Here is a 23,814-nt window from a genome sequence, read left to right as displayed (position 1 = left end):
AAAAAAAAATCTATGGATAATACTGCGATATATCACCAAATCATTTTTATTTTTCAACACCCCTACTACATCATGGGAATGCACTACATACTCATTGAGTAGTACGTTGGAATGCAATTTCGGACACAACTAAAAACTACGGCTATGTTAAATATAAATCTAATATTAACAAAATTACAGGTTATAATAGATTTAACAAATTTAGCTTGAAGTGTACTGTATGCATTTTAAACTTTATTCTGAGGTTGATTTATTAAACTTGGATTTTAGGTTTGGTTTAATGTGTTTTTCTGCTGGATCATTAAGGTTTGTCTCACCCAGCTGTTGCTCATCTCCCTGATTACCCCATCACCATTTTGCTGCTCTGTGTATATGCATCTGTACCTGAGCTATTCACGTTTTACAGGCCCACATTTACTTGATTTGTTTTAGGTTTTTTTGTCTTGTCTCCATTGCTTTAGATTAGTTAAGGACAGGGTAGTTCATTTGTTTTTCTATTTTAGTTAAGTTTTTACTTCTTTTTTTGCATTAGGTTGTTTAGTGTCTTCATTGGAATTGTTTAGCTTCAAAGACTTCACAAATGTGTTATTTTTGGTTTCAATTTAAAGCCAATGTTTAATTGTGTCACAGAATTTAATGATGATGTGCTGCTATTGACTGCGCTTTAGCGGACTATAGTCAAAACATATCAGTGTCTTTGTGAAATAGTTTCAAGATGATACAATATCTAAATTAAGCCTTTAGGCCACGTTTGTTCCCGACCATTTAAAGTGTCAAATTCAGCCTAATAGAACATAAAAGCACATTAAACTCATCGCTTTCCCCCAGAGCCCTACACTTTTTCAGCATCTTTAAAATGTCTTCATTTAGAAAGCAAAACAGTTGGAGCGTACGCAATAAGAAACAATACAACAATAGAAATATGGTGTGAATGTTAGCAATATTGCCTGACAAATAAAATACTGAATATCCCCCTTGGGGTTTCTTGGGTAAAATTTGATGTTTCTCTTTGTGGAAAAAATAGAACAAAACCCAATCTTAGTGACACTCAAGTGTCAGCATAAATACAAACTAATGGTACTATAATGTGGATGAATGCAGATAGACAATTGCCTGTTGATAATAGACCAATCTGTGCACAAGACGGTGGATTTACTCAGAACGTCGTCAAGATAGCTTATGATTGGCTTTTTCCGCTTGACTTCTTTCTCATTATGAATGTTCTGTACAGAAAACACTATAAAGCTAAATAATAACTTTAGTCGATGCTGTTGCTTTTGTCTCATGAATCAATGTAAACAAAAAAGAAAACAATTATTTCAATAAAAGATATTAAGTCATTCACTGCTTTTCACAGCAGCCATCCCCTCAGTGCCGGGTGTTTTAGATGATTTTCACAGATTTTTCAAGACCCACAGAATATTTTGTACTTTGACAAACTGACGTTTGAATCCAGATTCTGAAAGATTAGACTCTCTACTTTCATCAAGAAAAATAATTTTGTTTCTTACTTGTTTTGCTCTTCTGAGAAATCTGAGAAAAATTGCTTTTTCTGAAAAAATCTATTAAGTATTGTATTTTTTTTTTTTTTTGCTTTAGGGACACCTCAACATTGGTTTCCTTCTATAAAACTACAAAAAATAACACTGAGACCGGGCTTTTGATGGGATTTTGCTATCTGGGTCGGAATTGAATGGATTGCTTACTGTAATTTGGCATTCCTCCAAGTCTCTCCCCCCGTCATTCTCCCCACACGCAACCACCTCCTTCTCCCAAACATGCCGAGTCTCACCACTTGCCACGTTTTTTGATTGTTTTCTTTCACCATTGCGACACTTTCAATATTCCACTTAGTTCTACACATGCTCTGGTCGAGTGTGAGCTGCTAGGTCAGGTTAATGAGGAATTAGCTTTTATTCCGCTTTAAAGAGGAATTAAAGCTCCCATGTAAACGTGGTCATTGTGTCCTAGCACCCCCTGCCGAAAAACACAATTCACGTCTATAGACTTGAATGGCACTCCACGTTACTAAACCAAATACCGTCTATAGACGTGAATGGCACTCAATGAGTTAACCATAATATTTTATTCACCAGCGAGTCTACCTTCCATCAGTTTTAAGGTAGTAAATAATTGTTTACTTTGTAGCTCATTTTCAGCAGATATGACACTGAGAAACCTGTTTTATCAATATGGCTCATACCATTTAAGATGAAAAATCTCCTTCAGCTTTTCCTGCTGTATCTTTTTAGTAGCTGCTTATCAGCAGTCTTCTGTTCCTTTAGACCTACTGAGTTCATTCAAAAACACACACCCGCTTATGGCCGAGCGCAAAACCCCAGGCAATACATCATCACGAATCCACTGCATCAGGGCTTGCATTTTACGCCAACACACAAACACACAACCACAAATACAAACCACAGTGCATATCCCATCCATTGGACCACTAGCTGTTTGACAGCTTCATCTTTCTTAAGTCTAGACTCTATCTGTCGAAGGCTACGAGACAACGTATCTGCTTCACTGACTCAAAGGAACATTAATTTGATGCTCAGGTTTTCTGTCTGCGTTTCTTTTCAGTAGTGTTATTAGTTTTCCAACCTTACATTTAGCTTTAACTATGTTTACGTCTTCCTATTATTATCTTTGACACACTTAGATTGTTTATTGATTTTTAAATGGCATGGTTTGATCTTTTTTTAATGATTACTTTACAAATGAATTTTCAGTTGTTTTTGCTGAAACTCACTTTTTCTGCGGAAAAAAGTTTTCTATTTGTTACTACTTTCATAAATTACTTAGAGTTAAAGGTGCAGTCTGCAATTTTCAGATCCCTCTCTCCCCCTCCCTCCCGCTGCTCTCTTGCCCTGCCTTCAAACTTTCCAAAGTCCCTCCCTCAGAGGAGCTAACAAGCTAACGTTACAGCAACATCACAGTAATATAACATGCTCTGTTAAAAGCATATTACTGCAGCGCTTCTCTCTCACACACCTCAGCAGCAGCAAGAACACAGTGTCACTTACAGCAGCCCACACGAAGGCTGCTGCACGCACATGAACAAAACATGCACTACAGAGTTCTAGTGCAACAATTACAAATGAAATGTAATGTAAATCAAACAGCAGTAATTACCTTTCAAGCTGAAAAGTCACCATTTCCATTTTCTACTCCTCCAGACAATACATTGTAAAAAAGACGGCGCTCTAGCCCCGGGAAAGGGGCGGGGACTGTGAGCAACATCTGTCAGACACTCAATGAGCCTGTTTTTTTCACACAAACTACTAGTTTGATGTAAAGCTGTCCATACATAGTGACAGCTTTAGCTAATATGACAAAAAGTCACTTTTACAAGAGTTGCAGACTGCACCGTTATAAAGAAACAGGCTAGTTTTCAAAATACTAGTATTATTACTATTATACTATTAAATAATAGTATTTCAAAAATAAATACTAGAAAATAATAAACTCTCTTCAGTACTTAAATATCTGGTTATAATGTTGTGTAATAAGGCATGTGAAAGTATGCATTAACCCAACATTTTCAATAGATGTTCTTGTTAGTATAATCTAGGAACAAAAAGACCAAAGTATTATCTCATCATACACAATGTATGAAGTTATTATTTGTTTCATTGGATGAAGGAAAGTGCATAAAATGTTAAATGTTGACTGGGGGGGATGGGAAGTGCCATATATTATCTTTCAAGGCATGTCAAGTGTTTTCTCTGTTGTTGGCCTTTCACAGTCTGCACTTCTTGGTCTTCCACACGGAGGAGGTCCATGATGTACTTCGGATCTGGGATGGTCCCCAAGACGGAGGGGTTCTGCTCAGGGAGATGAGTGGCTCGGTGGTGCCTCCAGATGCCCACAGCACCTTTAACACCATCAGTCTGCAGTTCACCACTGATTTCTTTACCAGCAAACAGGGCTTTGCTCTAGAGTTCACAAGTGAGTATATATATACATATATATAAAATGCATGAACACTCAAAACAACTCATTCCATTTAACCCTCCCATTATCCCCTTCATTTTTTATCATTCAAAAAATAATTAATTTTAAATTTTTTTGACTTTTCCTAATTTGATGGATACAATTGATTATGCGTAGAATCTCTCTCTCGTAAAAGGTTTACTGTCAATGAGGTTTTGAAACAGCTCTTTCACAGTGAAAGTGACGTAGAGGAGAATGTCCCTGAGACGGAGGGCTTTATAGTGAATAACCCCAAATATGTTATGAAAACGAGATGAAAATGCGTAAATGGTCATGAGAGGAAAGGCGGGGAGGGGTTACCAACATCAATCAATTCTGTGAGTGATTAATGTGCACCCCAAATACGGAAAGATTAAATTTTGATAAACGATTTTCAAGCAACACAACCAATGGAGTTCATACTCTTGTGGTCATTCATGTTGTCAGTAAATTTGAGAACATTTTGATTCAATTCAGATGGTGGCGCTACAGAACAGGTCACATTTTCATTATCAAGGGGTTATTTACGTATTCAACAGATAAATAGTGCCTGACACAAAAACGTAATCAACAATTATTTTAATGCAAATCTATCTATTGGGTTTTTCTTTGCTCCCTTAGTTTCTACTGCGACCTCTTGCAATGACCCAGGCCTGCCGACTAATGGGACCCGGAGCGGAGACAGCAGGGAGCCCGGGGACAATGTGGTCTTCCAATGTGATCCAGGTTACATCCTGCAAGGCTTCAACAGGATCATCTGCACAGAGATCAACGGCCGGTATTTTTGGCAACCAGACCCTCCTACTTGCTCAGGTACCTCAGTCAAATCTAAAGGCTCAATCACTGTTTTTATATTAAATACATTCATGCCATTACATTTCCAATCACTCAGAATTTTTTTGATTAAATATTTAATTACCTGCGAGGAAATGATCCTATTCTAAGACACCTGAGCTACTGAAGCCAAAGGAAAAGAGACTGAAAACATAATTCCTGTCTCTTTATATTTCTATATTTACATAACCTACTAGTGTTTTGGTTTAGACGATCCAAGATTAAAATGATTATTTCTATCTCAGTGATGAAAGGTCTTACACATAAAGATTAAAGTACAAAGTGCTTACGTTAATGAGTTTGCTAAGTCAAAATAACTCGGAAGGGAAGAGAGCGCTGATTAGATTTAGCTGATTAGTAACTGAATAAAATAGTTTACTGTTGGTTTTTTTCCCCTGTTGTGGCATATTATTGTTAATTAACTTTAAGCATTTAATTCCTTCCACAGCTCCATGTGGTGGAAACCTGTCTGGTCCCACTGGGCTGATTCTGTCTCCGGACTACCCTGAACCTTACCCCCATGGAAGGGAGTGTGACTGGAGGGTTACTGTTAAACAGGATTACGTCATCTCTCTGAGCTTTAACCAGTAAGCAAAACATAAGTGTTGATCTTGTATCTTCAGCAGAATTTCATTCTGTTTTCTCCACTTTCTAAAACTATGCTGGTTTGCTTCTTTTTGATTGTTGGATCTGAATAAAAGTATGTTTTGTTACAATTGTTTATTGGTCTGATTTAAGCACCCCATAAATATCTGTGTGTGTGTGTCACCAGGTTCAGCTTAGAGCCCAGTTACGACTTCCTACACATCTACGATGGACCCGACTCCCTCAGTCCCTTATTGGGAAGTTTTTATGGCACAGATGCTCCTGAGCGCATTGAGAGCAGCTCCAACACGCTCTTCTTGGCTTTTCGCAGCGACGCGTCTCTTAGCAGCAATGGATTCGTGCTGCAGTACACAGGTACGCATATTGGCCCAGAACTATATCTGACATCACTCATTATATAGACAGATCTATACTGTTGGTTATTTTGGTTACACTTTACTTACATTTTTATACATAAGGTGGCCATTATGCTGTCATTGTCTGTCATTAGCATGAACAAGGCGTCATGAAGGCTGTCATTAAGTGTCATGTGCTGAGATTTACATCTTTTGAGCTGTTGTTGGAATTTTTTGGGTTGGGTGGAATGATCTAGTGGGGTTAGGTAGGGTTATGGGCAGGGGTGATTATAGATTTCTGAAACATCAGGGGCTTAGCCCAGAGGAAAATGGCAAATGCTTTATTGCGCATTGCAACATTTTCATAATGCTTTACCTTAATAAACAGTTTTAAATAACTACCTGACTGCTTTACTGCTTATCCGCAGACATCTAAAGTTCCATTTATTATTTCAGAGTAAAATGAATACAAGCGACAAGTTAGTGTTAATATATAGTTAATATTTTGATTTCCAAAAAAGGACAGTTGGGCTTACCTCAGCAAACTCAAAAAGCACTAATTTGCCTGACTTTACCTTGCAACAGCAAAATACAATGTAGTAAAAAAAAATATGATGTTATTGTCCTTAAAAATGACATGATACTGGCAAATATTAGCAGAGTTACAGTATTTGAAACTGTGTTCCTCGAGATACGTTCGGGGTCTCTGGGAAAGCTGGACAAATTGAGTAATTTGTAAAACATCCGTGAGTAAATCCAGACGTATGGTCACCCTAATGTTGCCATCACAGATAGCGGAGGACACGGATATTTGGTTGCTCTGTTGTCGTGCGGTAAACGAGGGTTTGGGTTTGGATTAGAGGGTTAGGGTAATGAAGGGTTAGGGTTAGGATTAGAGGGTTAGGGTAATGAAGGGTTAGGGTTAAGGTTAACGAAGGGTTAGGTTAATGGTTAGGGTTAACCATGGCTTAGGGTGAGAGGGTTAGTAAACTAAGGATTAGGGTTAATGAAGGGTTAAGATAACACAATGTTAGGGTAACGAAGGGTTAGGGTTCGAGGATTAGGGTAACGAAGGGTTAGGGTTATCAAAGGGTTAGGGTTATAGGTTGGGGTAACAAAGGGGTAGGTTTAGGGATTAGGGTTAATGAAGGGTTAGGGTACAAGGGGTTTGGGTAATTTAGGGTTAGGGTAACAAACGACACCTTATGACAGCCTTCATGACCCCTTATTCATACTAATGACAGGTGTCATGTTATAATATTGTCAGCCTTATGTATGAAACTTCAACTAAAGTGTTTCTGTTATTTTATACCGACACCGTTATTTCCTTTACGAGAGCATGAGCAATGATGCCAGTTGGCCTGTCTTTGTGTGTTAGCTCTGTGATGGACTGATCCCATCCTGGGCGTACCCTGCCTAGAGCCCTGATTTAGCTCGGGTATTCATGTTGAAGTTCAAAAGGCTTGCTGTCAATTGTGCTTATTATGAAGATCTTGGCGTCCAAGCTTTAAAGCATCTTGATCACCATTCACTCCTTTGTGCCAGGGACTGTCTTTTGTTGTTAAAGTTTAAAGCCCCTAATAACTTGCTAACACAAAGAATTCTAAACAGTAAAAAGGCTGACAGCATGCAAGCTTAAGCTCTTTTTAATCAGACTGGCTGCACAAAATGCTTTTTGATAAATTCAGCGTAAACAGCGGTGACCTGGACAAATTGTTTTTAAGAACCTAAAGTGAATTTGTGACGTACTGTGTACTGTCCACTGGTTCAAAAATACAACATTTATTTGTTTGTTTGATCGTTTCTTCTTTATGGAGGAAAAAATAACTCACCTGAACGCTGTAGCCCTCTGAGTTAGACTTTAATCAGTCCTGCAATTTAATACAAAATGAATACACGTGGGGTAAACGTCACTGTAATACAACAGGATGACACTGTGCACCCCTAATGCATTCCTAGCATCGCTCACAATACGCCTGATTTTGTAAAGCCAATCTGGTCGAGCAGATGGACCCAGTGTGAGACTTGGAGGAAAAAAACCAAAAAAATCTCCTTCGCCCCACTTTAAAATCTCCTTTCTAATAAAACCGTAACCAGATAATACATATTACAAATTGCCCCCACGGTTAGAGACAAACTGCATGGCACAAAGCTTGTTTGGCTTTGATTACAGGTCTGTTTGGTGAGGAAGCAGCTATTTGAACGAGTTGGCGTTGCAACGAACGAGTTCAGCTCGCAAACTGAAAAATTGCCTTACGAAAAATCACCGGAGGTACTGTCAGTTCTCTTCACCAAGCGTGCTCGTTGCACGTGTCTTTCTGTGTGATTTGGCTCTCGGGAAATATTTTGGCTAAAAACTTGGCATACATGGGTCACTTTTGAATAACAGAGTCAAGGACATTTAGACACTGTAAACATGCATATCAAAGCTCACTCCATACTAATAAATGCCTAATACTAAACTTATTTCAAGTTCACGTCAATAAATCTCATGTATGTTTTTCAACGCAAATCATGGCTCATATTTTTTTCTTACAGACCTATGACATCCCAGGGCTGGGTAATACTTTAGTCCAGACATGGGCAACTGGTGGCCAGGGGCCCACATTTGGATCTCAATGTAATTCATTGTGCCCCCCAAAGAAAATCCCCAAAATTCTAATTCAAGAAGTTGAAAGGAATATGAAGCACAAAATACACTAAGTACACTAAAACACACAAAAAAATCAAAAAATACACAAAATGACATAAAACATAGAATGACAACAAAGACAGACATAGCAACTACTTAAACAAACAAAATTACTACAAAAACACATAAAATGCAAACGCATTACAGAATAGCTTCAAAGACACACAAATTGTTCGCAAAATTTCACAAAATGACAGGAAAAGACAGAAAACTACAACAAAAATGCAGAGTGACCACAAAAAAATTAATTAGCAGAGGAAAATAACGTCAGATGCGCATTAAGCAACAAATTGTTCAAGTTACTGTTCTTAATTGCATCAACATTAACAGGAATAAATATTCAAACAAGTAGTAAACTGCTTCTCAAAGTTTTAAAAACTTCTTCTCAGCGCAGTGCTGAGGGAGAAGCAGAGAGAGAGAGAGAGAGAGAGAGAGAGAAACACGCGCCAAACCTCCAGCCAGCTGCTTGTTAAATACAACTGCGACAACACTTGGAACCATGGAACAACAGCTAAATTAAACAGTTAAAAGATGTTTAAAACTTGCCATTGGGGTTGAAGAGCTTCCTTCACGCTCTGCTAGTGGGGGGAGGGGCTCTTCACTCTGCAGCCTCTGTCTCCAGTAACACTGAGCAGCCAGTGGCAGGAGCTCTGTATATAAAGTGGATCGACGAACGCAGCAGCGCGCATCGGCCAATGCCGATACACGTAAAACACGCAAAAATCGGCCGATTAAATCCGCTGGCCGATGAATCGGTTGATCACTACTGCAAAAATGCAGAAATCAACAATAATATTGCAGAAATTTACACAAAATTACACCGAGAACATAAAAAAATAACAAACACACACATAATGACTCCAAAAATACACCAGATGACTAAAATCTGACAGAACATCAAAACCATGAAGATAAAAAAAAAGTCAAAACCCATTTTCCCCCCGTGTTAATGCTCTGATTAATCAATATTCTAAATGCTGATGTGAATATTGATCATGTGGCCCTTGGATCATATACAATCACATGTTTGTGGCCCCCCGCTGTGATAGAGTTGCCCATTATTCTCAATGTAACCTGAAGCTATTGTCTAAGCTTGTGCAAACTTGGTACCTGCAATCATTGATTGTCTCATTTATGTTAATTTTCTGCTCAGCTTGTGCAGAATTAAAACTGTTTGTGGCAAAAAAAAATTATACGCAATATCGGAGCCAAAGGAATCCCATGTCATGTGTAATCAGTGCTGTCTGGACGCCAAATCCGTCAAAAACTAATGACCTGGCACAAACATTGGCAGCAACCCAGCGCAAGCACCTAGGACAGTGGAGGAAACGGAGCTTATAAGCTCTGAAAGACAGTTCCCTGATTAGTCAGCAGCTTCACAACTCACAAAGTTGGCAATAATTCCAATGGTTTTATTCCGATCAATAAATCTAAATCTAAATGTTGTTGGCCTTTTTAACCCCTTCCTTCATGCACACTTATAGTATACCAATAAAGACATAGTCTAGGCCTCATAGATTAATAAATCAAAGGTATTTATTCTGAAAAACAAACTCACAAAGGTTGAATGTGCCGCTCGCAAGTTTGTTGTTGACTCGCACACGAGACTTAAATTTCGGAAAAATTGCGTGCATTACAAAGACTGTGCGGAAGTGGAAAAAGTTTCTTAACCAGACAAGACACTGATTTTCACTACGCCATTTTCGTTCTGGTTAATTTTAAAGTATTCCCTGCCATATGTACTTGCTCCGATTGCGGTCGTATTCAGGTGTTTCTGTAGAAAGCCAAACTATCAACAACTTTCAATCTGTAAAAACACCCAAATTACACTTTTGCATTGTTTTTGTGGGCCCACTGGCATCAGAAGTGTATAAGAACAACATTTAAATGAAATAGAGGTACAGCTTTAAAGACTAACTAAAATTGGTTTGTACCAAGGTTTGGGGTCAATTCTAATTGTAATTGTGTCATTGATAATTATTTAAAATTATGGCATAATTGTAATTTTAAAAATGTGTTGCTTTCATAATCAGAATTAAATTGTAATTGACTTTAGATAATTAAATGAAAATTATAATTTAACACAAAACTAAGGAACTATGTTACGGTTCTATGTGCAGTTATACACACGTGTATATATATATATATATATATATATATATATATATATATATATATATATATATGTAATATAAGTGTGATTAATTTTAATATAGATGTATTAATTGAGAACGTAATTGTAATTGACTTTCTGAGGATAGAAAATAACTGGAATTTAATTGTATTTAGAAAAAATGCTGGTGACTGTAATCGTAATTGAATTGTAATTAAACATGGGTAATTGAAAACGTAATTGTAACTGAAAAATGTAATTGACCCTAACCCTGGTTTGTGCTAGTCAAAGCCAATGAAGGGAATATTTCATGTTTCTTGTGGTTGTAGTAAGAAAACATTTGCAGATAGCTAAGATTAAAACCCAAACTAGGAAATGCAGGAAGATTGAGAAGTCATATATGAAACTTGGTCTCTATTGGAACCAAAGAGACCCAATAAAACCTTCCAGAGATATCCTTGTGTCAGACCTAAACCTATCTTCTTGATGCAGAGACTTCCAGAGCGGTTATGGTGTAAGTCAAACAATTCCTGACATGAAAAAACCATTTGACCCACCTTCTTTTTCTGTGTTCTGAAATATTGACGTCTGCTGAGAGCACACTGGGCTGTGTTAGGATTGAGCTAAATTGCTTTAGTCACCATTTCTATGTTTATTCTAGCTCTGAAAGAGTAATGTGCACCAAATTGTCAGGCGTCTTTTCACGTCCACATTTTTTTTTTTCCATTTACGAACAGTGCGATGGTAAAATTTAGCGAGACATCTGTCTTCCGACCTCTGGAGAGAGGTGATTGATATGGAGTTGGATGCAGAAAACTTGTGTGTGGGCTTTAGCAAGGGCCCTACTGTGCACACGCGCGTGTGTGCTGGAGAAAGAAAGCTTGCATATGGGCATTGTCTTCTCTAGTTGACTGCACAGGCGAAATGTGGTTTGAGAGGCGCTTGTGTGCAGTCAGCAGTCCTTGGGCCAGAGCCATGCCACTCTCAATCAGCTCCCTGTCCATCTCTTCACAGCCATACATACCCCAGCAGCCACAGATGAGAGGCTCTGCACTGTCAGGGGCTGGAACCAAACCTGGCAGTCAGTGAGAAATATATGATAAAGGAAGAGTGTTAGGAATCCACTTGTAAAGGAAACACCTCCATATTCTTGTAGCAGAATAAGCTCAATGCAAAACCGTTTTATTTACTACACTATGACGTTGGTGCTTTCTGCCGCTGATTTCTCGCCGTCTTACCTCTCTCCACAGAGAACCCCAGGGAGTCCTGCTTTGAGCCTGGCTCGGTGCACAATGGGACGCGAGTGGGCACCGAACTCAAGCTGGGCTCCACTGTCACCTACCACTGCGGCAGTGGATACACGCTAGAGGGAGACCCAACACTCACGTGCATCATGGGAGGAGACGGCAAGCCGAGCTGGAACAAACCCAAACCCTTGTGCATTGGTAACTAAACACTGACATCTGGAGCTGTTTGTTAGGTGCACGAACCACACCAGAGCCCATAGATCTACCTCGTGTAAACACGCAAATGTGATTATGAAGCTCTATCATGGAATCATATCTTACGGGTATTTATGGAAGGATGGTTGTTTTTGTTTTTGTTTTTTTTATTCAAGTTTGAAGAGACCGGCAAAACAGTTTGCTGATATTCTCTCAATACTTGTAAATCAGATTTTAGATGACGTTAACTGGTTAGAACTGTAAGAGCAGGCTTGGTTTATTTTGGCTACCTGGGGCCCGTGGACACCGTATTGGTGACCCCTGATGCACGCTATACATGTGTTTCTTGAAAGCTAGGAATGCTTCCCTACTGTTGAAAGAGTGGCTTTAATGCAACTTTTATCCATAAGCGAAGCATGCATGCATACACAATCAGCAGCAGCATAGACTAATATTTCAGATAAATTGTCAAAATTTGCATAAAAGCACCAATATTGGTACACATGTAGAGTTGTGTATTCTGAACGTTTTTGGAAAGGGACCCCTTCGAGATTTTGCCTCGGTCACTTTTGGCGGCCATTTTCCAACACGGACGCCATCCTATGTTAGCGAAAAGGGTTTTATGCTCTTTTTTTTCTTGTTGTATTGGTGGTCGATATAGGGGAAAGTGTACAATCATAAATTGACCTTGAAAAGGCGTTTCTCTTTTTTCATAAAAATGACATTTTTTTCCTCTAATACAATGGTTTAAAAATGGCCGCCAAAGGTGGCCATGGCCAAGTCTTTATCCAGAATTCTTTAGAATACTTAAGTCAACATGTTTACCAAATTTGATGCTTTTATAAAAAGTTGAACAAATGGTACTATAAGGACCAATCTTTCAATTTTGAAAATGTTCCCTTTATTCCCATGGAAAGTTTCCAAATTTGAAAATTCCAGGAATTTTGCAACACTTGTTGATATGTTAAGTTTTCAGTTATTATTGAATGGATGCATATGTATATTTTTAAATATGACAGTTATTTTATTTAATAAAGTCTCTGTGGAAATTCCCCCAAAATGTTTCACTCCTTGTTCCTTTGATTTTTTTTCTTTGTCATATTTCATCTGGGTCTGTCTTTACAGCTCCATGTGGTGGCCAATACTCTGGTTTGGAGGGGGTGGTTTTGTCTCCAGGTTACCCTGGAAACTACAGCAGTGCACGGACCTGCTTGTACTCTGTGCTCGTACCCAATGATTACGGTAAGAGGTCATCCATCACCCGTCATCTAATCAAATATAACCACTAAAGCGAAGCCGTCAGCATTTTGTTCCAAGAACCGTTGGGTTGAATTTGTGCAGAAATAGATCAAATCCTTCATCTGTACACATAACAAATCTGGATCATAATTGGTTTGAACGGTGTCTCATTGTTTTTGCTGTGCCGCTAGCACATAATTGTAAATATTTGACCGTCGATGATTATTTCCGACTCATTAAGATCTAATTATACTTTAATGGTCACGATGCTCTGAGTTTTAAATCAATTTTTAAGGCTGTTTAGCTTCTAAACAAACGAAAATTAATAAAACTGAACTTTTTTTTCTCACATGGGCATTTGTCAAGGCAGAAAACGAATATAGTAGTCCCTCGTTTGTCGCGGGGGTTACGTTCTAAAAATAACCCGCAATAGGCAAAATCCACGAAGTAGTCCGCTTTATTTTTTACAATTATTGCAGTATGCATGTTTTAAGGCTGTAATACCCCTCACCACACATTTAATACACTTTTCTCAGACAGGCATTAACATTTTCTCACATTTCTCTCGTTTAAAAACACTCAAAGCTAAAGCAGCCTCCATCCTTACGATGGTCTTGTTGCAGACGGTTACAACCCTTTTTGCATCCTTGTTAAATCCTATTGCTGCTGTTATTTTCCTCCTTCTTTATGTAATGAATCGAAGATTTATTTATTCCGTAATGGCGCCCTACAACCGCGTAACTTTTAGCTTCCTTCAGCTTGTCTAGAAGTCCAACTTTTTGAGGGATGGTTAGCATCTTCCTCTGTCTTCTGGGTGCGACCGCAGGTGCCTTTGTCGGTGCAGAACGTTTCGTCGACATTGTGGGTTTTGTCGGGGAGAAAACTTGCAAAAATACAGCACTGCTTGCGATCAGACCATACCTGTCAAGTTTTGGATTTGAAAATAAGGGAAATTTTCTGGCGCTTACTACGAGCCGTCCCACGCGCCCAACCAAGCTCCAGTATCCTTTATATTTTAAGATAGGTATAAAAGAAATTTAAAATACCCACTTGTCAACCACTTACTAAATACAATTATGTGATTAGAATCTGGTAGGTTGCCCTTTATTAACATTGAAATGCTGTGAATATTCCTACTAGGACGGGGTGATATGGACCAAAACTCATATCTCAATATATTTTCTCATAATGGTGATATATGATATAAATCTAGATCATTTTATCAAATAAAGTCTGACCAGAAAGACAAATATGGGTTGAATTTGCTGATGCAAAATGCTACACACGCACATTTATTAACAAACAGCTGCACAATATGTGCACTCAGAAATCCATCTAACTGAGCCTTACATGTTGTTCTGAGGAGTAAAACCAGCGACTCCTAAAGCTAGTATTTTAATACATAATAAGCTATAATATATACATATATATGAAATATTATAGTTTTAATAGGAAACTCGATACATCTTGAATCTTGATATATCACTCAGGCCTAAGTCCTAAATTATAAAACAGCCTAAATAAAAACATAAATGTGTATATGAAGCACATGTGTTTATTTAATATATTTACAGTTTATATACAAGTCAACACATTGCATATTTACTGTTAACTTCACATTTCTTGTCTTTAAGTTAGACATTAACATTTTATTTTCATTATATATTTTATTTTAAATTCTCATGCTCACTCATGTGGTTCTCTGGTATTCACTAATGACTTATTAGACACATTTATTACAGACTTTACATCCTTTAACACTTTTTAAAGCAGTGTATGTGTGGTAGACGTTAAAATCTCAGTTACTAATCTCGCAAGAACTGCCACCAAGGCAGACCATTTTAGGTGGCAGTTCTCGCGAGGCTAGTGATGGCATTCAGTTTAGTAAGGCATCTTTTATTTATTACATTAAAATACGGGATATTTACGGGAAAATACTAATACGGGAAGATGGTGGGAAAGAGGGGTAAAATACAGGATTTTCCCGGCCAAAACAGGATACTTGACAGGTATGGATCAGACATTGATGCCGAACGTATTATATACTGTATAGTATAGGAGACACAGCATGGAGGAGATTGATTGACAATGGTCTACAGTCCCTTAGCCAATCAGGATGCAGAAAACAATGCACGGGCTCTCCCTTAGCCAATCAGGACGCAGAACACAATGCACGGGTTCTCCCTTAGCCAATCAGGACGCAGAACACAATGCACGGGTTCTCCCTTAGCCAATCAGAACACAATGCACATTCATACGCTGTAAAACAATGCATGCAAAATTGCACTGTAAAAAAAATGTGCGAAACATCGAGGCCGCGAAAGGTAAAGCGTGTTATAGTGAGAGACTATTGTATAGGATTATTATTTTTTTTATGTTGCAACTTGCACTTGATGACAAAAAGGAGAAAACTGTGTTTTTATGTAGTTTTCTTTGGGGGTAAAACAAATAAAAGGAAGAATGGCATGTCCATCCAGTAACACTTTAAAATTTTTGCAATCTGACAATGAAACATGGTTTAGTCGTTAATGTGTTCTAGTAAATTGGTAAGAAAAAGGGTGAAAGTTCCAATAATGGCTGTCTTTTGAAGCTGCAGATCAAAGATTGTAAAATCACTCTGATTGATTGTCTTCTTAACACTTAATAATTCAACATAGTGTCGCACGACTTTGGTGAAGCATGTTATTCCCTATATTTTGCACTGTAATTTGAATTATTTCTCCCAGAAACGCACTCACACTGGAAACTAATTAGTGTCTGGCAAAGTTCGAAGAGTTTTGACTTGTTTTTTGCATTTGCCTCTAAAAGGTCACTGTTTGCAGATAAGTGCTGATACTGCCTGAGATGTGCATTATTCAGAGAGCAAAACATAATGTAAAAATGTGACAGGGTTCAGGAATTAACAAGCAAAAGTGCCTCATTTAGCTTCTCCTCTGTAGTTTCTTTTTCTGATGATTCGTTTGCGTCTCCTTTCATCTGCGGCTTCATTTTCCCTTCCCCACAAGCTCTTTTTAGGATTTATCAGCTTTGTGTCTCTCCAGGGAAAAACACCAGCCTTATCATTGTTCAATTACACCGAAAACGCATTGTGCCTAGCTTTAGGGTACCTTACCCTAGTCTTTGTGAATGTCGAGGTCATTACACCCATCAAGAGGCTGATGTGCTTTTCATAAATGGCACTGCACAAATCCTCCTTAGACCCTGTTAGCAGTGTATGTCACTCAAAAGACTCAAAGCAAAGAGGAAATTGAAATAATTAAACTCCACATTACCATTTTCCTGGAATGAGCCAGCAAGGCCCAAGGCAACACACTTTCCTGTGCAAAGCCACAACAGCCCGCCTCCATTCTAACCGCCTCCTATTAGCCTGATGCACCAGCTAATCGCAAAAGGCTTTTTTCCTCTGTCAGAGTACAAGATAGGAGCACCCCCACTTTCCCTCTCTTGTTCTCAATGCCAATGGAGGACATAAAAAGATGGAAATTGAAGACAAAGTGACTCTGCAAATGCTGTCATCAAGGGTGGACTGGTACCAAAATTCAGCCCTGGGATTTTATGTCCAGACTAGCCCACTACATTCATTCAATCAATTAATCAATAATGCAGGTTACAACAAAGGTCATCTCATAGCGCTATCAAACTATACAATTCATAATAATGAGGAAAAAACCCAACAAAATCCACACGAACAAGCATTTAGTGACAGTGGGAAGAAATAAATACATTTTAACAAGCAGAAATCTCCAGTAGAACTAGATTCAGAGGTGGCAGCCATCTGCTTTGACTGGTTGGGGTTAGTGGACCATTGATGAAGAACTGCCATCTCCAGCTTCAAGACACTTGAAACAGAGCAGAGAGAAAAGGGCGAGGAGAAGGCACTGACTGCAGAAAAACGTGATACATTATTATCACGTCAGCCTGCCTTGGCCTTGGGCCTCACTCCTAGTGGCCTAGTCAGCATTTATTATAAAGGTGACCAATCTATTTCCGTTTATTGGTTAGCTAACAGCGACTCCAAGGTCTGTAAATGCGACCGTTCACAGACGAGCCCATGTCCGCTCTGGCAGTTAAGTTAATGCTATTATACGTTATACAGCACATAGGTAGGTTTTGAGTTTAGCCTTAAAGGTGGAGAGGGTAGCAGCAGTACTAAAACTGGGGGCTGATTCCAAAAGCGAGGGGCCTGGTAGCAGACACCATGTAGAAGCTGTTAAGTCAGTGATTCTCAACATGTGGCTCTTTATGCCTTAATTTTAATTATTATTCCTCCAGAAAACGTTAAAAGGGGAAAACTTTTACCCCTTTTTACTTTTTTCTTTTGGCCATTTTGCAACTTCCTTTGTCCCACTTTTGCCCCTTTAAAAAACTTTTTTCAGACTTAAACTACCGATGCCAATAAATATCCTTTTTTCCTATTTTTTGTCCATTTGTACAAAGTTTATTTTTTTCTACACTTTCATCCAATTTTTGCCCTTTTTTAATTGTTTTGGCCACTTTTCATCAAAATAAGCTTTTGCTTTTGCCCAATAAATCCCACGTGTGTCCTTTTTCCCTACATTTTTTGCCTTTTTTTCCAACATTTTGCCCTTTTCTATGACATACCTACTTTTTATTTGCCCTTTTTTCACTACCCTTGACCGCTTTTGTCCAATTTTAGTCACTTTTCACCCTTTTCTTTCCACGTTTTTGCCATTTTTGGCCACCTGTTACCATATGTGCCTCCACTCGCTCGTCAAAAAACAAAACAAAAAAAAACGTAGGCCCACTTCGGATCGATGCCCCGTATGCCAGATTGCCAGTCCTCCCCTGTGGGTCATGCTGAGCAATGTGAATCCATTTTAAAGCACTTGTCATATATCACTTTCTTTTCCACCCCTTTCCCTTAACTTCATATTTTTCCAAGAAGATCAGACTTTGATTAAATGTGAAAGAGCCCAATATGTTGAGGCAATAGCAGTAGAGAGGATGGTTTGAAAGGATGAAAGCGCCATATGAAAGCTTTGGCTGCACATTGTACGACAGATTGTTCGTCGCTGCAAAGACTTTCATCTACTGACAGGCCATCAAACCCAGACAGGATGGCTGATCACTGTCAGCTTTTAGTTGTATTGTCATAATTGGTGGTATTTTCCACTCTGCTTAAAATTGGATCTATTGTTTGAAATTGATGTTGATGATATTCATTTGGAAGATAATTTTACACTGCCTGTTTCAGTCATTTGGAATACATTTTGCTAATTTGACTAATTTTCACTCTTTTTTTTTTTTTTTTTTTTCTTCAGTTGTCTTCAGTCAGTTTGCCTTTTTCCAGACGGCTTTGAATGACGTGGTGGAGGTTTATGACGGAGCTACTCACCACTCCCGTGTCCTGAGCTCATTATCTGGAGCTCACACAGGTATTTAACGTCTGCTAAATGCCATATTCAACTTGTGACAGTAACACACTATTTCCTGAATCATACTATTCAATGCATTTTTTAGAAAAAAAAAAAAAAATATTAAGTACCTCTTTTTACAAAAACTATTTTCGAAAACACCTGCCACCCATTTGATTCTTATATATATATATGTATATAACTATTGCTTCCGTGAGAACACGATCAGCTTTAATCATCTTCCCCTGCTCAGTGTTGGAACTGTTGTGCCTGGTTAACTTTTGTAGGTACACATTCACAGTCAGCAAGCTACCTCAAGTACAATCATTTCAGTGGGAACTTCCGGTATTACGTTCTTAGAATGTTACATTTGAACAACATCTCATCAGAGTTACAGAAGATAGAATAATTTAAATTAGGTTAATTTAAACGAAGATGACCAAAACTTAATCATTAAACCTGCTCAGTTTCAGTAAATCATTGATCCCTGAGAGGAAATTGGGTGACATTAATGCTTTTCTCATCCATTTTTATATTAAAAAGGAGCAGTCAGAATAATCCATGTCACTACAACTTACATCTACCTTTTAATTGTATCTTACTTTATTTTTTACATACATTTTTGTTTAATTATGAAGTTTTTTATTTATTAGTGTTCATTTTGTTTACTCACAAGAGTTAAAAACTAATACTTTCTTTAAGAAATGATAAATATTTGTTAAAAAAAAAAACAGAATTTAAAAAAATTCACGTGGAAAACACGGAAGTTAGGAAAAACAAACAGAATTTGGAAAAAAAAATAAACAGATTTTATACGGCCCTACTAGTGTTTGTACGTAGTTTAGGTGTTTGTTAATAAGTGAATGGGGACAGTCATTTTACAATAATAATTATGTAAAGCACCTTGAAATGCATTGCGTAAGAAATAAGTTCCCCTCGCTTTGAAATTTCGTAGTGAGTAGACTACAAAAAGATAATACAGTACATGTTCGTTTAACATCTTACAAGGATAAAACAGAGCTAATTGGCAAGTTTAGAACTTCTGTTCTGTTGATGTCTTCATTGCCAAAGGTTGATGTACTGCTTGATAGATGGCTAATAGAAGACGTCATCCATCAGTAGTGGACTTGTAGCTTTTATGGAGTGGACTGAGAGAAAAGGTGTTTGTGAGTTAGGGCACCTTCCCATTTTTACTGGCTGTAGACCTGTGGCTTGACAAAAGCAAAATGATTACTTTGGTTTGTGTCCAGGCCAGCCTGAGAAAATTCAGTTTACAGCTCAATAAATAAGACATCATATTATCTTTGGACTCCTGGCAGCAGGTTCACAGAGTAATCTAACCACGCATGACAGAGCAGAGCTCAAACACTTTGGCGAGTGAAAACAAACTTTCAAACCTGCACAGCCACTCAACTAGTGCAACATGAGCCTGGACCTGGCACAATCCACAAAGCTCTACAGGAAACTACCTTTATGGAAGTCCCGGAAAATTACGCAAATCCTAGAATGCATGAGGATTGTAACATGGTCACGAAGCAACTTCTTGAACATGTTATTTCTTGGCAGAATAGCAAGAAAATGCCAAACTTTTCTGCTCAAAATAGAACTCGTTCTTCCAAACAGCTTTTTGAAGGAACTTTTCTTTGAAGGTTGTTCCAAACATTTCAGAGAACCAGCTGAAAATCGGCGGTGGATCATCATATATTTACATGTTTTTTTTTGATAACACACAGGTGCAATAAAGTTTAGGTTTGAACTTTGAAAGTTTTCCTGATAGTGGATGAATTCACCTGGATGGCAAGGGTTTCTGCTCATTCTGAGTGGATAACGGTACTTGACATCTTCAGACTTCAATAAGACAAAAACAAAAAAACCCAAACATGATGTGTTAAACTGTGGCGCTTAAACCCTCCTATTATCCTCAAATGTTAACATATTTTACCCTTGGGGTCAATTTGACCCCAGGGATATTTGCTTCCGGAAAAAAAATATAAAAATTGTGGACAAGGTTTTTTTGTCAGGCTCTTCGTTTATTTGTTGTATCCATAAATAACCCCTTGATAATGAAACCTTGACCTGTTCTCTAGCGCCACCATTAGGCCAACTAGAATTAACTTATATTGAATAGTTTTAATCAAAATTTTCTTAATTGCAAGAGTATGAACCCTTTTGGTTGACTTTTCTTGCAGAGCCACTATCAGGTCAAACTTTCAGTTTTAAAGTTATCGTGAAAATTTTTCATCCAAATCTTTTCGAATTTGGGGTGCACATTCATCACTCTTACATAATTAACCATATTAATTGATGTTGGTGACACCCCCCCACCCCCACCCCCCCAATCCTTCTTCCTCTTATAAACATTTTTTTTACTACTTTGGATGAAATATCAGGGTCCTCCTCAACACAATCCTCTGTATCAGACATATTCTCCTCTGCATCACTTTCACTGTGAAAGAGCTGTTCCAAAACCTCATTGAGAGAGAGTGTGTGCTGATTTCAATACACATAGAGCACAATGGCAAATTATTTGGATAAAGGGCTGCCAATGTGAAGCAAAAATATTGTCAACTATTCATTTTTGAATTATAAACATTGAATGGGGTAAAATTGACCCCAATGATAATAGCAGGGTTGACAGCACATATATTAACAACCTTCTGCTATAAAATTGTTAAATGGCCATTGTTGATACAGTATACAGTAGCTATTTGTGCTACTGTATCATCCTTGTTATATTTGATCTTTAAGCATCTCAGTTTTTCTCTTAATTTATTATAAACGCTCCTATTATTAGTTATGGACTGTACAGTATTTCAACTTAGAGCTCAATTAAATTGTTATTGGCATCTGTTTTGTGTATTTGGTTTGTCATACCTTCAACTATTATAACGTTAGATCCCTGTAACAATAGTCTGTGAAGTAGGTTTGAGAACCATGGGTAGTGCCTCCAAATTGTTTGGGAAGATATTGGCTTCCAGCACTTTCCACACACCTGTGCATTAATAAAACTAATTACATATATGACCCTCAAGGTGAACTCATTTAGGTCTAAACCTGTTGAACTTCGTCATTTAACAGCTGGTTCATTAATCTTCTACACAAGTCCATGTCGTTGCTGAATCCAAATCAATGTATCAGCAAATGCCAGTGAAACCAAAACCAAAAAAAACAACGATTCATATAAACCAACCGACAAGATCATTTAAAGGGCAAAGCTGTTTATAGCTGGATGGTGTTTAAATGGTTGACAAGTTACAAACTGACACGTGTTTGATCGATTGTGAATGAACACCAGAAATCCAGAAGCCCTTTAACCATGACAGCACAAAAGAAGATCCATTTCCATAATGTATTACCCAGCATGCCTCGGAGACACTACATTGATGCTCAAATCGTAATTAAGAAACCGTCTCAATGACTACATGTTCTGGTGCTGTATTTAAAGGTGGTGGAAATCCTTACAGTAGAATACACACACACACACACACACACACGGAGATGTTGCCTCTGGCGTTAGGCACGTCTGCCTCCCACTCCAGTGTGACAGCAAGCAGACACAGAGTAATGAGACTCACTGCAGAGCGGCAGTCAGACGCACACTGAGAAAACGACAAAGGTGCTCACATTTTCTATCATGTTCCGTGTCAGTCGACAAATGTTTCACTATAGTGGATATATGATGAGGGTTGTCCCTGGTTTGATTACACAAGGATCCTGGCAGCTTTCTTTGTCAGCTGTCTTTCAAAAAAAATTTTGCAAACCAATTACATAGGCACAATTAACGCTGTGAAATACTTAAAAGTTTGGGGAAAACTACTGTGTATACAATATATATATATATATATATATATATATATATATATATATATATATATATATAGATAATAAAACCGTCAGGATCAGCTTATCAGAATCCTAACACCAGGGTTTAAATTATTTTTTTTTTTTCTTTCTCTTCCTTATTTTCTCTGTTTTTCATTATCATTATTATACATTTCCTTTTATCTTTATTTATGTCTTCATTATTACAGTGGTTCTCAAACGCTTTTTGCTTAGGTACCCATGTGTCTGACTACAACATTTTGCTCAAAATACTGTGAAAAATATATAGAGCATAATAATGGAATAAATACAGTAAGTGATAACACATATTTGAAAAAAAAATAAATCAATTTAAAAACAAGTGGAATGAAATAGTATTTAGTTCCTCCTGAATAGATTTATTTTGACAGTTTTAATAATTTCCGCTCATCTGCCAAGGCTGACCTTTGTATATTCAGTTCATATTTTAATCATCATTTTCTACATTATGATTTTTATTTTTAACTACAAATACATATTTTAAATCCCCATATTTTTTAATGCTTTAATTTGTTAATTTTTAACTTTTACTCTTTAACGTAGCCCGTGTAGTGCCTTTGCATACCCCTAGGGGTACATGTACCCCATTTAGGAAACTCTGTATTATTAAATATGTATTTTCATCTTTTTTTTCTTTTGGCTTTAATAGTAGATCACTATTATTATTATTATTATTATTATTATTATTATTATTATTATTATTATTATTATTATTATTATGTTTTTGCTCTATATCTTCCCTCTTACCACACTCACACACAAACAAACTCACCAGTACGTTGTGTAGAATTTGTAAATATCCGTTGTAGTGACCTACCAGTGTATGGTATATGTTATTGTCTCCATCTTTGCTTTGTATGTTGAAGAAATAAACAATGGATGAATAAATAAATGGCTTTGCAGCCCTGATTTTAATTAACGAGAACTTATTGTGGAAATCATACCTGCAAAAAAAATTCCTAAATGTAGCTTCGAGGAGATGCACTTGTTGAAAAAGCAATAAAACCTTGTGTCACCATTTGGTAAAACAAAGATAACAGCGAGGATTGATCAAACTCAGTGTTTGATATGAAAATATTGGATTGGAGTTAGTTTAAGAACGCACTAGTATTAGCAATAAATACCTGACCTGAGTGAGATTAAGGGATCCAAATATTTGAAATGCATATGTCTACGTCCTAGTTGTTGCTAAGCCTTGTAAGCCTGTTATTCACCCTTTGCATTAGCATCGCTGTGAACGCACACGACTCCAGACTCAAGCACCAGATTTCAGTCAAAGCAGTTGCTCACTATTTTTTTTCCTACTTTGTCTGCATTGCAGCACATGGACAGCACTTCTAAA

The 23,814-nt window shown here is 37.6% G+C and overlaps 1 protein-coding gene across 1 annotated transcript in view; it reads left to right on the top strand.

Moving 5' to 3' along the window:
• csmd2 (CUB and Sushi multiple domains 2) overlaps positions 1-23,814 on the top strand; it is a 340,353-nt gene that overhangs the window by 234,932 nt on the left and 81,607 nt on the right. Inside the window, exons 27-33 of the mRNA XM_028460920.1 lie at positions 3,749-3,951; positions 4,597-4,788; positions 5,258-5,396; positions 5,582-5,769; positions 11,806-12,000; positions 13,123-13,239; positions 18,519-18,632. Coding sequence (XP_028316721.1) covers positions 3,749-3,951; positions 4,597-4,788; positions 5,258-5,396; positions 5,582-5,769; positions 11,806-12,000; positions 13,123-13,239; positions 18,519-18,632 — 1,148 coding nt within the window. The remainder of the gene's footprint in view (positions 1-3,748; positions 3,952-4,596; positions 4,789-5,257; positions 5,397-5,581; positions 5,770-11,805; positions 12,001-13,122; positions 13,240-18,518; positions 18,633-23,814) is intronic.

Source organism: Gouania willdenowi, chromosome 11, assembly GCF_900634775.1.
Source record: "Gouania willdenowi chromosome 11, fGouWil2.1, whole genome shotgun sequence".
Taxonomy (NCBI): domain Eukaryota; kingdom Metazoa; phylum Chordata; class Actinopteri; order Blenniiformes; family Gobiesocidae; genus Gouania; species Gouania willdenowi.
Note: the sequence above shows the minus strand (reverse complement) of the source record. Positions and strands in the feature narration are given on the sequence as shown.